The sequence below is a fragment of the Oryx dammah genome, unplaced genomic scaffold (assembly GCF_014754425.2).
Source record: "Oryx dammah isolate SB20612 unplaced genomic scaffold, SCBI_Odam_1.1 HiC_scaffold_24, whole genome shotgun sequence".
In the NCBI taxonomy this organism is placed as follows: Eukaryota; Metazoa; Chordata; class Mammalia; order Artiodactyla; family Bovidae; genus Oryx; species Oryx dammah.
The window spans coordinates 72,340,674-72,357,525 of record NW_024070208.1 but is presented as its reverse complement, the minus strand read 5'-3'; the positions used below and the strand labels follow the sequence as shown (position 1 = coordinate 72,357,525).

Below are 16,852 nucleotides of genomic sequence, written 5' to 3'. Positions count from 1 at the left end.
TCACAGATTGACAAATGTCAGAAAAAAAAGAACCAGATGGATCATCTCTGGCTGGAAAAAGGTGAAGACAGAGAGGAAGCAAGGTGGGGGGGCGGGGGGGGGGCCGGGTCCCAAACAAGCCACCTACGGGCCAGACGTCCTCGGCGTGGTCCCACATTCTCCAAGGTGAGGTCAGTGTGCTGGCTCAGCCTCCCCCTTCCGCGGGAGGAGAGGGCGGGGAGGGGTCGGTCACCATCTCACCACCTGGCTGTTGTAGTCCTCTGTGACGGCCCCCTCGGGGTTCCCCTCCTGTTTGGGCCAGCGGTGGCCCCTGTGATCTCGCTGTAGCCTGCGCTCCCCGCGTCTCCTCTGCCGGTCCCTCTGGCGCTCCAGCTGCTTGGTGCGGTGGTAGCGCTGCTGGAAGAGATCCTTGGCGTACTCGTAGAGCTGCATGTCGAGGAAGTTGAGCTCCTCGATGCGCCGGCGGGCGCCCTCGTTGATCTCCACGTTGGAAGCCCGCGTGATGTTGAACTGTGTGAAGGGGGAGATGAACTTGAGGTTGAATGTCCTCTCAAAGAGAAACTGCGTCTTGCGCTGGAACTCCGTGAGGCCGAAGAACGCCATGTTCTTGAGGTTGCTCTTGGCGCTCTGCAGCAAGATGGCGTTCCTCTCGCTCTCGTTCATGAAAGTCAAGTTGTAGCAGCCCACCAGGCTGAGGTCGGCCAGCATGCGCACCTGGCGGTTATTGGCCAGGTTGTAGGTGCAGTCCATGAACTCCCGCAGGCTGACCCCGGACCAGTCGTCCCCCGGGTAGCAGGTAGGCAGCTCGTCCGGGGTGGGGCTCCTCCCGTCGCACATGTGGAGGGAGGTTTTCCACGTGGCCCCTCTCTGAACGTGTTTCCACTCGCTCAGGTATCGGGACACTGGATCCCGCAACATGGTGATGTAATAGAAATTCCTGGAAGAGATGAGGGGGAGAGCGTCAGTCCTCCAGAACTACAACCTTGGGAACTCGGGCCTCTGTGGCCTTTATATCAGCACTGAGTCAATGGACTTGGCTGCCTAATGGTCACCTGAGAATGTCCTGCCAGTGCTCACATGAGAGGCTGTTAGGCCAATGTTCCTTGCTGTGCATGTTTCTATAAACATGCATGCATGGGTTTTCAGTACCATTTGTTGCGTTTTTTCTTTCGGCTACAGTGTGGGCAGCCTACCCCAGTATTCTTTGCCAGAAGAATTCCATGGACAAAGAAGCCTGGTGGGCTATAGTCCATGGGGTTGTGAAGAGTTGGACAGGATTGAGTGACTTTCGCTCACTCACAGTGTGGGGAAGGCTGGGGTTGGGGGAAATAGTTCATGCCTTAATGCAGTAATTATTCACTGATAAATTACAACTGGCAACAACACCACCTTATTTTAGAAAACTCACCATGATTATTGAAAGTTATCACACAAATGATATTTTATCTGATCCCTAAAAGGTACTTTTGGAGTAGATATTGGGGACTATTTGATAGGGAAACGTGCAAGGGGGTTAAAATGATTTATCCAAAGCCAGGAGACTAGAAAGAGCAAAGCGGAAAGCCAAGTCTCCTTAATCTTATTTTGGGTTAAGAAGTAGGTGGGGTAGGGGAAAGATATGTTGTATGGAGATTAATATTTACTGAGCACTTATTATGTGCTGGAAACTGGACTAGGTGCTTTGTGAGTACTGGCACAGATAACCTTCAACATCACTTGTAAAATGGGTTTTATCATGACTTAAAAAACAAAAAAACCTGAGAACACAGAGGTAAAAAACAGCCCAAGATCCTAGAGCAAATGAATACTTGCACTGTGTTAAAATTTAGGCCTATTTGATTTCAAAGCCTCTGTGCTTTCTTGGGCAGCAAATTTTAAAAAAACAAAAAATGTAACTAATTTTTATTGAATGCCTATTAATTGTCAGGTGCTGTGGTTCTTACAATCATAAGTGTCATCTCATCTAATGGCACCTAATGGAACACAGAGAAGAGATACATTTTATAAACGGTTAGCTTCAGAATGATTAGGTAAAGATCAGGGTACAACTGGCTCAAAAGGACAAGAGAGATGTGAAGAGGCCAGAAGGGATTTGGACAATCGACAGATAAAGACACAACAGTAGGCATTAGAGAAAAGCAAATATTGATTCCAAGTCAGGAAAATCCTTCTCATCATTTGAGCAGCTGCCAATGGAGTGGGCTGCCCAGCCTACCTCTGTCACCAGGAGTGACACTCAGGGTTTGCCCTGGGCAGACAAAAACATCTCTGAAAAGTTCTGAAAAGAACATTGCTTCCCCTGACAATCTAAACTGTACTAAAAAAAAATTTATAGCTAGTAAAAGCAGTGACAAAAATAAGGAATTGAAGTGTTAGTCACTCAGTCACGTCTGACTCTTTGCAACCCCCATGGACTGCAGCCCGCCAGGCTCCTCTGTCCATGAAATTCTCCAGGAAAGAGTACTGGAGTGGGTAGCCTATCCCTTCTCCATGGGACCTTCCCAATCCAGGGACTGAACCCGGGTCTCCCACATTGCAGGCTGATTCTTTACCATCTGAGCCACCAGGGAAGCTGGCACTCTGTACTCTTTTCTATGCTGCTTTTAAAAAAGGAATTGATGAGGTATATTTAAAAAAATACATTTACTGTATTCAGTTATTTTGAATGTCTAGCCAGACAGTTTTGAAATGTGCTAAAGAAACTGTGGTGTTGGAGAAGACTCTTGAGAATTCCTTGGACTGCAAGGAGATCAAACCAGTCTATCCTAAAGGAGATCAGTCCTGCATATTCATTGGAAGGACTGATGCTAAAGCTAAAGCTTCACCTGATACAAAGAACTGACTCATTGGAAAAGACCCTGATGCTGGGAAAGATTGAGGGCAGGAGGAGAAGCGGAGGACAGAGGATAAGATGGTTGGATAGCATCACTGACTTGATGGACGTGAGTTTGAACAAGCTCCGGGAGTTGGCAATGGACAGGGAAGCCTGGTGTGCTGCTGTCCATGGGGGTCACAGAGTTGGACACGACTGAGTGACTGAACTGAACTGAAAGAAAATCCAAAATCTTAAGTAATACTCTCATCCCTTTAAATCAGGAAGAAGAATGTACTGAAACTGGCACAGAAAGGCCAGGCTGAGCGCTGCTTTGCCAATCACCATTTTTACATTACTCTATTGTCTTTCCTGATGACAGATTGACAATTCCATCAGCAGGGGAAAATTTCCCAAAAGGTCTGAAGGGAAAGTTGAAAATGACTGACATTGTATCTGGGCTCCACAAGGAAATGCTGACAATAAAGATTTTCAGGATATTATATGGTTGAATGTTATATGACATGTCATTATTAATCCTGCTTTGGTCCTATGTTGAAACTTGTTCACATTTCGGTTCTACAAGCAGAGACTTATTTTTATTTGACAATTATATAATAAATATATAAACACAATGATGATGATGGTGGTTATAATGTAATTTAGGTGAGTTAAGGAACACAGACTCATCAGGACAGAATACCTTAAATCAGACAGATCTTTGCTTGGAGAAATAAGATCACAAATGGGAAATTTATAATTTTTCTGGTTAGTTGGATAAAATGGAAAATGAACAAAAAAGGATTTAAATAAAAAAGATGACCATCAGTTGACAAGACTTAGCCCCATTTCTGCATCTCAAATTTATACACAATCCAAATTTTTAAAATAATCATAAAAGCTGTGAGATTTTAGGGCTGAGGATGACAAATGTTTGTGGCATAAAGGAACTGGAACCAGCTGCTGGAATCTGAGAAGCTGTTGTCTCACTTCGGAAAACTTGCCAAAGAATTCCCAGTGTCTTTGCTCCATCGGAAATCCACATGGTCTCCAAGCTGACTGAAACTAGCTTACACTTAACATGGTCTTGGCTTCAAATTTTATTCAGTGTAACACTACGTTGAAACAATGATTAGCCAAATTGTAGGGCGATGTTTATACAAGTAAAATCATTCTCAAATGTCTGCAGGTTCTACCAGCCAAATAGGTCAGGGGTCCATTTGTAAGTACCACTAACTCTGACATCAAAACACAAAAATGTACTAGTGCGACATTCATACTGATAAAGTACAGAGTTGTCCCCTCCACGGTTCTGGAGCCAAGTGCCTGAAAGCATTTGGGTATTAAAGTCAGATATATTCTCCTGTATGCTTTGTTTCGTTCAATCCTGCAAAACTGTCATGACAGAAAGCTAAAAACAATAGGATTGAAGAACATCCAACTATTGAAGGAAAAAAAGTCACAATTTGATTCATCAAATCATTTTTTCTCATTTCTATTTTTTTCTGTACTTTTTTTGCTTTTCTACTCTCAGCCAGAAAACTTCAAGGTCACTGATGAAATGACGTTCACCTCCAGGCCACAGGTCCAGCCTCATATGTACAAGCTTCACTCCAGTTTCATGAATCTCCTCCCCACTCCCAAATAATGGAAACTCGTTTTCTTCTGCTCCTGCCCAATTCAGTTTCTAAAGAAAATTCTTTTTTTTTAAAGCTGAATATTTTATTTTTTATTTTATTTAAATTTTTTTTATTTTATATTAAAGTATAGTGGGCTAACAATGTTGTCCTAGTTTTAGGCATACAGCAAGATGATTCAGTTATGCATAAACATGTATTTATTCTTTTTAAAATTCTTTTCCCATTTAGGCTATTACAGAACATTGAGCAGAGTTCTCTGTGCTATACATTAGGTCCGTGTTGATAATCTGTTTTAAATATAGCATCGTGCACGTCAATCCCAAATTCCCAATCTAAGGAAAATTCTTAAAAACACCCTGAAGTCTGCAACTTTCCTTTTCAAGCCTTCCTTGTTCAACAGCACAATGGAGGGCAAAACAGAGATCAGAGAAGGACAAGCAAGCTGCCCAGGAAAGGCTGTGTGGCCACGTGCAGAGGTCCTCACAGAACCCAGTCCCTTTTGACTCAGTCCCCTAAACAGAGGCAGAGCTCCATCTGTTCAAACACTTAAACACTATTTGAATTGTTAAACACTTTTCAGTTAAACTCTCCCCAGATTTTGGAAACATTAACAAGTAAACTATTATTTTCTCCCTTCACCTATCCATTCACTCACCTAGGAATCCTCCAAACATTAATTGAGCTCCCAATTTTTTGCCAAGCACTGGCTTCCCAGGTGGCGCTAGTGGTAAAGAACCTGCCTGTTAATGCAGGATACGTAAGAGACACGGGGTTCAATTCCTGGGTCAGGAAGATCCCCTGGAGAAGGCATGGCAATCCACTCCAGTATATTGCCTAGAGGATCCCATGGACAGTGGAGAGTCTGGCGAGCTATGGTCCATAGACTTGCAAAGAGTCAGACATGATTGAATTGACTTAGCACACACGTGCACACGGGTCTAGGCAGCAGGGACCCCAAGATCACCAAGACATGGTCCTCAAGGAGATCTTAGGCACCCAGAGATTTTGGTAAAGTGGGACAGATGCTAACCACCAAGTTAAGGGACTGTTCTGCCAGTCTCCCTGGATCAGAAAGATCCTGAGGACAGAGACTTTGTCTTAATGACAGCTTGCTTTTGCCACCTGCCTCTTTGAGAGTTTGGACAAATTCATGTAAGAATGTCTGAAAAGCAATTACAGCTCTTTAGAATAATTATTCTTGTGAGCCCAGGGTAAAGATGGCATAGCCTTGTGTACTCAGGAAACTTAGGGCTCTTTGGTTAGTTCAGTGATCATTTCAGCTGATGATTGTTATAGAACCCATCATGGCTTACTATCAGAGAAGGCAATGGCACCCCACTCCAGTACTCTTGCCTGGAGAATCCCAGGGGCTGGGGAGCCTGGTGGGCTGCCATCCATGGGGTCGCACAGAGTCGGACACGACTGAAGCGACTTAGCAGCAGCAGCAGCATGGCTTACTATAGTGCAAAGACTAGGAACATGTGCTCAGCTATAAGGTAATCCTGTTAAAAAATTCAAAACACAGCACAAGGACATGACTGCCTTCCCTCCGTCTTTGAGTTTTCCTTTGCTCATTAGCATCCTGCTCATCTTTCCTGGCCCAGCTCAAGCCTCATCTCCATCTCCCCTGACTTTGCCAGCCTTGAGGGTTTACCACATCACTTACTGTGCTTTTAACAGGCGTATGAAAGTCCTGTTCGCATCTCCCCTTCAAGTTCCTTTTTGATAACTGGACCTTAGGCCTGGTGCCCCACAGCACCTCCACAAAGTCCTGCTCACTGCAGATATTCAGTAAATGATGCTGTGGAAAAGAAATGACCTTCAAAGGAGATAAGTGTATTCTAATGACTAAGGTTAATATTGCCTTTGGCAAATAGGCCCTTCTTTTTTCCCCTAAAAACTAATCCGATACTATTTTTGAACACCCAAAACATGTGAAAAGAGTAAAAAGACATAAAATCTTCTAATCCATCCATCATTCAATCATGATGGTTAATATGCTGAGAGAGTCATGAGAGACTTTAGGTAAAAGTCAGAATTTCATATACCAGATAATTATTAGAAATGAGATTTTTTTAAATGCTAAACTTAGTAGTTTTCTTCCCTTCTGCTTTAAGAACCTGTGTTTCACCAAGCAGTTTATTGTATTTATAATTGCTCATTTCTTTAATTAGCAAGTCATTTAATTAACATATGGCTTATTGAGGATTTGTGGTGTGTGTGTGTGTGTGTGTGTGTGTGTGTGTGTGTGTGTAAGGAGCTGCTCTAGGAAATGTAGAGAATAAAAAAAAGAATAAAATGGCCTCAAAGTGTTATAAGTGTAAGAGTGGTAAATTAGAAAAAAAAAAAAGAGGCATTGATTAGCAAGTCATGGAGGTAAGGAGTGGACAAAGAATACTTCAGAGAATATTTCAGTAGGTACAGAGAGCAGCGTGGCCTAATGAGACCAGCAAGTTCATGTTGTGCATTTCACTGAACGTTTGCTAATAAATGAATGAATGAAAAGAGAGGGACGGAAGCTCCAACTTATTGGAAAAGACCCTGATGCTGAGAAAGATTGAAGGCAGAAGAAGAGGGCAGCAGAGGCCGAGATGGTGGGATGGCATCACTGAATGGACATGAGTTTGAGCAAACTCCAGGAGATGGTAAGGAACAGCGAAGCCTGGTGTGATGCATGAATGGGGTCGCAAAAAGTCGGACATGACTTGGCGACTGAACAACAGCAACAGTCGGAACAGGGGGCTTCCTAGGCGGCGCTAGTGGTAAATAACCCACGGTTTTGTTCCCTGGGTCAGGAAGATCCTCTGGAGGAGGGTATGGCAACCCACTCCAGTCTTCTTGCCTGGAAATCCTCATGGACCGAGGACCCTGGCGGGCTACAGTCCATGGGGTCACACATGAATGAAGCGACTTCGCATGCATGCAGGCAAACTGGAACAGGATGCTGAGGCCAGTTTGTCATGAATTCTGCATGCACCTGTGAATTGCTAAAATAGGAAAAGTGTTGACGTGGGAAGCTTCACGGAGCAACAGAGTTTATGGGGGACAAAAGTAGGCAGAGACCAGGAAAGATATTGGACAGCCCTGGTGAGAGACCAGCAAGGAAGAACCCAGAACTATGGGCACTGATGAGAAAGAATCAAGGATGAATTATAGAACTATCATATGCTCCACCTTCACCGTTCGTTCCCCTTCCTCAGTCAGCCTTCTCTAAACCACCTTTTCCTCCTTCGTATGTCCTTCTTCCCTTCTATCTAATCCTTCTAATCCTTCATTTCAGTTCTGTGTTGGAAAAGAGGGAGCACAGGTATGCACTCAGAAATGGTGAAGCGAGGAGTAGAAGGCCCTGGAATCACTGTGCCTGTGCTGATTAAAAAATATTCCCTTTCATGAGGTTATGACATGCCTATCCAATAAGAACACATTTGAAGGAACGTATAAAATGCCAGGTTCAAGACTGAAGCGGGGAAGAGAAGTGTATGACAGAGGATGAGATGGTTCAATGGCATCACCGACTCAAGGGACATGAGTTTGAGTAAATTCCAGGAGTTGGTGATGGACAGGGAGGCCTAGCGTGTTGCAGTCCATGGGGTCACAAAGAGTCAGACACTACTGAGCGACTGAACTAACAGTGAGGGTTAATAAGCATATTCCTTGCACCACCAGCTTAATGCTTGTAATATCAAGCAAAACAGTTAATATCACCACAATCCACAGTTCAAAGCATTCATAGAATCCAGCTCAACTAGATACTCCTCCCTTCAACCTCCTGTGATGTCCTAAGAAGGTATCCCCAGCCCCAATCCCACCCCCGGAAACCTGTGCTGCTCAAGCTTTTATCTTCATTCTGTTGGCCAGGGAACGTCTTATCCCTTTAGCTGGCTTTATATATCACTCACCCTTCAGCCTTCAGAGCATCTGATACATGACCTTGTACATCCTGGGTGTTCAGCTGTTCACTGTTGATGGAATTAAAAAGCGGATACATTTTATCAGCCACCATTTTAGGAATTCTCATGGTGATTGTCACCAGGAAACTGAACTTGTTGGTGCCTTAACCTGCAGAAGTAGCTCAGGCTAATGATTTCCCTTAGCCTAGACTTTATGAAATGTATGAGAAACAATCAATTTCTCCTCCTTCCTCTTGTCCTACAGACTTTTATTTTGAAACTTATTGCCCTATATTTTCTCTTTTAATTTTTCCAATGTTGTGTTGATTTCTGCTGTACAACAACGTGAATCAGCCATAATTATACATATATATATCTCCTCCTGGTTGAGCCTGGCTCCCCTCCCTATAAGGTGGCCTTGAGAACATTGAAGGAGCTCTTTGGTCTTCAGCAGGGAGCAAGCACAGATGACCAGTCCATCCTAAACACAAGCTGATGTTGTAACTGACTGGGACCCCATGGGACCTTTGGGCGTGGAGGGACAGGGCTTCCCCCATATCCTCTGCTTTAGCTCCTCTCTGAAGTACCTGTGTTGTTTACTTGCTAAGTCGTGTCTGACTATTGAGACCCCATGGACTGTAGCCCCTCTGTCCAGAGAATTTGATAATAGTATTTGATGTACATTTCCTGTGTTGTTTTACAATGTAAACAACCTCCCCTTCTCCAGCCAGTGCAAGATGCTAACTACTTGATTACCTGAACGGGTTTCCCTGGTGGCTCAGAGGTTAAAGCATCTGCCCGGAATGCAGGAGACCAGGGTTCAATCCCTAGGTTGGGAAGATTCCCTGGAGAAGGAAATGGCAGCCCACTCCAGGCACTCACAGAGGTTAACTTTATCAGTCTTTAGGTTCCAGAAGGCCTGGGGCCATGTACTTATACTTAAGGTCATCAGAGTCTACCAGGCTCCTCCCTCTATGGGATTCTCCAGGCAAGAGTACTTGCTACAGGCTACAGTCCATGGGGTCGCAAAGAGTCAGACTGAGCGACTTTGATGACCTTAAGTACATAGCCCCAGGCCTTCTGGAACCTAAAGACTGATAAAGTTAGCCCCTGTGACCCCACCCTGCTACCTCACCACCAGCCAATCAGAGAGCTGTGCACCAGCTGATCACAGACCGTGTGACCCCCCCTTACCACCTCACCTGGCTTTTTAAAGTCCTTTGCACGCCAAGTCGTTTCAGTCGTGTCTGACTCTGCAACCCTATGGACTGTAGCCCTCCAGGCTCCTCTGTCCATGGGATTCTCCAGACAAGAATACTGGAGTGTTGCCATGCCCTCCTCCAGGGAATCTTCCCAACCCAGGGATTGAACTTGCATCTTTTATGTCTCCCGCATTGGCAGGTGGGGGTTCTTTACTGCTGAGCCACCCTAAAAATCCTTTGCCAAAACACTTTGGGGAATCCGGAGCTTTTTAGGTCAGGAGCCACCTGTCTTATCCCTTTGCAGGGCCCTGCAATAAACATTTCTCTGCTCCAGACGCCTTCCTTTCAGTTTGTTTGGCCTCACTGTGAGGCCACGTGAACTTGTGTTAACAATGTGTGCATTTTTAAAAAGTGAAACTTAGGTCTCCCACCCTGCTGTGCTGTGTGCAGGAGTCATTTTCCAAATGCTCAGAATGGAATTAATTTCTTGACTGTCTTTAGAGCTGCAGGCTCATTATGGACCGCCCATTCTTCATTATCTCAGTGGAGTATTATCTGCACTGTTCTGTATCTGATAGGGGGAATCACAGCACTTAGAGCTTGGCAATCAGAATGCCCTTTGACACAGTGATGAAAAGGCCTTTGATTCCAGCCTTGAAAACAAATTAAGGGATTTAAGAATGATGTTCTAAGCAAATGGGAAATTGGGAATGATGATTGTTAAGTGTTGTACTAAAGAACTATCCGGGGCTGACAATGGCGTCTGTCAGAGCCATTGGTTCTAAGGATGTCCGGCATTGTGATGAGAAAATGGGAACATTCACATATCCTTATCTCGCCCCACACAGAAACCATGCGTTCCCCCACCCAGCTGCTGTCACCTCCTCCCTGAGGGTGACTTACTTACAAAGCAGCCAGACCCTTTTGACTGAGGAATTTTTATCTGACTTATTACCCAAAGATCTTGACTCTTTTCAGTTGGGAGGATACTGGGGAGAGGAAAGCCCATAGTGTTTCCCTGCAAAGGCAATGGCTCTGTGTCCTCTTTTTCCCAGGGTACCTGGTAACATTAAAGGGAGAATACTTTGGAGGTAGCTGGTCTTTCTTTCTTTTTTTTTAATCACTGATCCCCATGCCTAACCCCAGTTAGAAATGCAGTACATTGACATTATGGAAAATATGAGCAATGAAAAACCATAAAAATAAGAGAAGAGAATTAAAATTACTTAGAATCACGTCACTAGGATGTAACCACAGTTAAACATATATTTCTTTTACAGATTTGAGATCATACTGTACATTGTATTTTTAACAAGTATTGAAAACTTAAAAGGGCTTCCCAGGTGGTTCAGTGGTAACGAATCTTCCTGCCGATGCAGGAGACACAGTTTTGATCCCTGGGTTGGGAAGACTCCCTGAAGGAGGAAATGACAACCCACTCCAGTATTCTTGCCTGGGAAATCCCATGGACAGAAGAGCCTGGAGGGCTATAGTCCATGGGGTCGCAAAGAGTTGGACACAACCGAATAACTGAGCAAAACCTTAAAAATATGAGGGGAATGTATTTTCCATTTTATTTAATGTTCTTCCATAGGAGCATAGTGTTCCAAATATGGATGTACTGTAATTTATGTGACCAAGCTCCCAGTTTTGGACAAATAAGTTGATTCTATTTGGAGGGGGGGCTACTAGAGACAATAGTCTGATAAAGTCCTTAAACCATAAATATTTGGGCAGAGAATAAATGGCAAGAATTTCTGACTGGCTTCCTAGGTGGCTCCAGTGGTAAAGAACCTTCCTGCGAATGCAGGAGACAATGGAGACTCTGGTTCAATCACTGGGACAGGAAGATCCCCTGGAGAAGGAAATGCATACCCATTCTAGTGTTCTTGCCTAAAGAATCCCATGGACAGAGGAGCCTAGTGGGATACGGTCCATAGGGTTGCAAAGAGTCAGACACGACTGAAACAATGTAGCATGCAGAATTTCTGAGTTAAGAGAATTGCCCCCATTGGCTTCCCTGATAACTGAGTTGGTAAAGAGTCTGCCTGCAATGCAGTAGACCCCGTTTTAATTCCTGGGTCTAGAAGACCTGCTGGAGAAGGGATAGGCTACCCACTCCAGTATTCTTGGGCTTCCCTTGTGGCTCAGCTGGCAAAGAATCTGCCTGCAATGGAGGAGACCTGGGTTCTATACCTGGGTTGGGAAGATCCGCTGGAGAAGGGAAAGGCTACCCACTCCAGTATACTGGCCTGGAGAATTCCATGGGCTGTATAGTCCATGGGTTTGCAAAGAGTCACACACAACTGAGCGACTTTCACTTTCATTCACTTTTCATAATCAAAATGCTGAAGTATAGCCAACCACAGTCAGCAGAGCCAAGGACAGAGCCATTCCGTGTGACCTGACATCATGGGGTGTTTGGGGACAAGTTCATCTGAAAGCAGAGGAAAAGCCATGAAACAGGCTCCTGGCTCTGCCCTCTCCCAGCTGGGCCAGGAAAGATGCCCTGTTCAGATCCTAAGCCTAAAAGATGGAGATCCTAGGACAGCCAAATGGGGTTTGTGATGTGGTGCTGAGGAAACATTCTTCCAAAAAGATTTGTTTATTTTACACTTAATGAGCAGCTGGAATATCAAATTAGAGGCTAAACATTTGTGGAATCAAATCCCAGTCATCAACACTGGAGCTATATTAAAGCCGACATCTAGCTCAGAAAGAGGGAAGTTCCTCACCCGATTATATTCAGTACCAGTACTTCTGGACACAGCCTCCCTCTTGTGATGGAGCTTTTCTGCAACTCTAGGTATCAGCAGGGCTTCCCAGGTGGCGCTGGTGGTAAAGAACCCACTTGCCAACACAGGAGACATAAGAGATGTGGGTTCGATCCCTGGGTTGGGAAGATCCCCTGGAGGAGGGCATGGCAACCCATCCCAGGATTCTTGCCTGGAGAATCTCAGGGACAGCGGAGCCTGGTGGGTTATGGTTCACAGGGTTACAAACAGTCGGACCCAACTGGAGTGACTTAGCACAGCTATCAGCCAGCTTTAATAATGGGAAACTGCACATGTCACTAAACCAACCAAACAAAAGCACAAAATAAGATATTTTTGGAAGATACCGGTCATTGGTAATTTCTCTAATAGAGAACACTCCCACCCAGTTCACCAGAAAAAAGAAGGTAGAATTTCTCACTATGATGCCATTTTAAATCTTGTCACATGGCTTCTTTGTATTGACACAAATCCTGGGAGCCTCAGACTCACGAAAATGCCATGATTTTCAGGTGCTTGTCATATTTGCTTTCAGTTTCCCCCAAGTGGCCGCTGCAAGAATAAATTTCAGGGAATGCATGTTCCAGGGACGTGTTTCTGCTATCTTGCTGAGTACAGTTCCTCCCAGTACAGTTTCAGATGTGCCAGGGAGGGTCCTGCTCTCATGCATTATTCAGGGACTTCTGTGATTATTTGGTTCAGAGGCGCCCTGCTTTGCTCTGCCGCACTGGGGCTTGGGCAGGAGGAGTTCTCTAGGCTCTGTGCTCTGCTCTGCAGAGCTGTGGTTTATGCATGCGGGCATCCACCTGAAGCCTGGAGCAGCCCCGGAGTGAGATAAGGCCCAATTCAATCTCAGGCGCAGCTCTAATCCCCAGCCGGGCAACGCGGAACACCAGATAGTACACTCAGATTGTGTTATTAGGCCATGCGTGTGCAGTCGTGCTCGCTCTTTAGTTAATTTCTCAGGCACTGCTTTTAGGGAATGTGGGAATTTCCCAGTAGCAGCGAGGCAGTGTCTTCATTGTCATTGTTTTTTAGCAGCTGATTTGGATAAGAAAAAAGAAGTCAATCAGGGTATTCCTTCAAGGTCAAGGCATACGTTTTGATATTTAGGTTTATAGCTCACAGCTTGGGTACAGGTTTTCCTAAAACATTGCAAGAACCAAAAATTAAATCACCTGTGTCCAGATTTTACTATGTTCTTCCATGAAAGAGTCTTTCGTGTTAGCATTTTCCTAGATTCTGGTATCAGGTCTGGGCAATCATTTTTAACATATTTAACAAAATACTTAAGAGAGTGCTACCTGATTCCTTCCCCTGCCAGTTCTCAAAGAAAGAGTGCCTTGAAGGTCATCCCCCAGGCAATAGTTTTTTTAAAAAGACTTTTTTGATGTGGACCATATTTAAAACCTATTGAATTTATCACAACATTATTTCCATTTTATGTTTTGTTTTCTGACCACGAGGGATATGGGATCTTAGCTCTTTGACCAGGGATTGAATTTGCACCCTCCCACCTCACCCCACCCCCCGAATTGTAAAGCAAAGTCTTAACCACTGGACCACCAGGGAAGTGCCCCCTCCAGGCAATGATTAAAAGCAAGCTAAATGGAAAACATGGAAAGTTCCATGTGAAACAAAAATTGTTATTAATAGCAATAATAATAATGGATAACATTTACTGAGTACATACTATATCAGAGTGAAAGTCGTTCAGTCGTGTCTTACTCTTTGAGACCCCGTGGACTATACAGTCCATTCTCCAGGCCAGAATACTGGAGTGGATAGCCTTTCTCTTTCTTCTCCATATGATCTTCCCAACCCAGGGATAGAACCCAGGTCTCCCACGTTGTAAGTGGATTCTTTACCAGTTGAGCCACAAGGGAAGCCCATTATATCAAAGTACAGTTCTAAATGCTTTATTTATTAAAATGAAAATTAAAATTTTTATTGAATTTTAAAATCTAAAGTATTTATTGGAAACAAAATTGGTACTAATAGCCATCATAATAATGGACAACATTTATTGAGTGCGCACTATGTCCAAGAACATTTCTAAGTACTTCTATTAATCCCAAGTGGCGCTAGTGGTAAAGAACCTGCCTTCCAATGCAGAAGACCTAAGAGACGTGGGTTCATCCCTTGTGGCTGGGAAGATTCCTTGGAGGAGGGCGTGGCAACCCACTCCAGTATTCTTGCCTGGAGAATCCCGTGGACAGAGAAGCCTGGCGGCCTCCAGTCCATGGGGTCACAAAGAGTCAGACACGACTGAAGCGACTTAGCATGCGTGCATGCACTGATCACGTAACTCAACCCTTTGAGTTACACAGGCTTTTAGATGATGTTGGACATTTCATAAAATGATGGGAGTTCCGACAGTCTCCTCCACTGTCTTGTGTCAGGCTGTTGTAGAGATGCTTTGTGACTTAATGTATCAATGGTCTGGGCTTCTGTTGAAGTCAAAGCTCCAAAAGCAAATTAGCATCTTATGGTGAGGGATCTGTGTTTGCCTGTGGGTAGATGGGAGTGAGGCAGCATACTGCAGGGGCCAGGGAGACAGGGGCACCAGGCTCCTCTCAGGGTCAGAGGTCAGCTACTCAGAGCTTAGGAGTAGTCCTCAACACAGTTTTCCTGAGTTCGGCACACCCTCTCAACCGTGTAAAAAATTCACACTTGAGTAAAGGATATTAGAAACAAGGGGGAATTTACTGCAGTTCCATTCATTTCTTTTTTACCATTATTTTTTTTTCTATTAACAATCTAGTTCATTTACAATGTTGTGTTAGTTTCTGCTGAACAGCAAAGTGATTCAGTTAAACAGATATATACATTCTTTTTTTAAATATTCTTTTCCATTACAGTTGATCATAAGATATTGAATATAGTTCCCTGTATCACTCCCAAGTAACCTGGAAGACAAAAGCTGTAGTCATCTCAGGACAATAAAACGTGGTTAGAAATAGCCATGCAAGAGAATTCAGATGAAGCCAAAGCTCCTGCAATGCCATAATTCTTTTTCTGTTTTTAAAATAGGTCTTTTGAAACACAATGCTACAAAGGTGTTCAAAAAAGGTTCTGGGATCCTGATGCTGGCTGTTCTGACACCTTTATTCAGGAAGAGAAGATTTAAGAAAAATACAAGTCAAGCTCAACCATTGGGATGGAACATTAGCAAACAATTTCAAACATGTTGGGAACATCACGTAAGGTGCCATGGAAAGAAAATAGGTTTGAAGTTAGAAAGATATGGGTTTCAATGTCAGGTCCACTTCACGTTTGATGTGAGCTGGTCAGTGTATATGACCTCTAGGAGGCTTAGTGTTCTCATCTAAAGAGCCAGGGTATAAATGCTTACCTCATAGGGTTGAGGGAATTAATGATTAAAATAATGACTATAGAAGGTCCAGCAGTAGCTGCTGCATAGCAGACCCTCAACATAAGTCCACACTCTCCGCTTCAAAAGCTTCCCTTCTCCCATGGATATCAGAGCTTCAGAAGCTACCCAATACAGTGAAATTTTAAATATTAAACAAGCTGCGTTAATAATTTAAAAAATAGCTGATAGTGCTTTTCTATTTGTATAACATACTTATGGTTTTCCAAACACTTTCCTCATCCATTATTTCACTTGATTCTCAGTACAAAATTATGTCAGAGGCAGAATTTACAGATGAGGGAACTGATGCTCGCAGATATGAAAGGATGTTCCCAAGATCAAACAACTAGTGGAGCCGAGACTTTTTTCTTCTTCAGCTATGAGATAAGTTTATTTACTTACCTAAAAGTATTTATTGATTATGTATTTGATGCTAAACACTATGTTAGATTCTTGGGGTATAATGGTCCACAAGGCGCAGCCTGACCTCAACAGCTGACTGTGAAGTTGTCTTATTTTGTGCTAGTGTAGTTAAGAGTTAGAAAGAAATGATGATATTAGCTCATTATTCTATGTTTAAGGATTCCACTGGTTTGTACATTAGCTCATGTTCTCTTTGAAAACCCACTGAAAATGGAGAACCCGAAGAAATACTAGGATATGGATGGCTTTGTGCGTGCATTCTCAGTTGTGCCTGACTTTTTATGACTCCATGGACTGTAGCCCACCAGGCTCCTCTGTCGATGGGACTTCCCAGGCAAGAGTAATAGACTGGGTTGCCATTTCCTCCCTCCGGGGGATCTTCCTGATCCAAGGATCAAAGTTGCATCTCCTGCGTCTCCTGCATTACCGGTGGATTCTTTTTTTTTTTTTAATTTTTATTTTTTTTTTTGGATTCTTTACCATTGAGCTACCAGGGAAACCTGGATACACCTGCAGGTAATATTTGAAGTTGTGGGAAAAAGTCGTTCTGGAATAATACATTATTGTTTCTATGTAGGCAGTTTTGTGGACTTCTGTTTGGAGGCACTAATATGTGGTGGTTTGTCCTTTTGGGGAGCCATAGTCACTGACGATCGTTGGTTAGAGCAGGGGTCCATGGCCTGTTAGGAACCTGGCCACACAGCAGGACCTGAGTGGCCGGCAAGTGAGCCAGAC

At 43.9% G+C, this 16,852-nt stretch overlaps 1 protein-coding gene across 1 annotated transcript in view; it reads right to left on the bottom strand.

Annotated features, from left to right (window-relative positions):
- Nucleotides 1-228: 228 nt before the first annotated feature.
- The window catches only part of HS6ST3 (heparan sulfate 6-O-sulfotransferase 3), a 720,067-nt gene continuing 703,443 nt past the window's right edge, over nt 229-16,852 (bottom strand). Inside the window, exon 2 of the mRNA XM_040267358.1 lies at nt 229-937. Within this exon, the coding sequence (XP_040123292.1) occupies nt 229-937 (709 nt within the window). The remainder of the gene's footprint in view (nt 938-16,852) is intronic.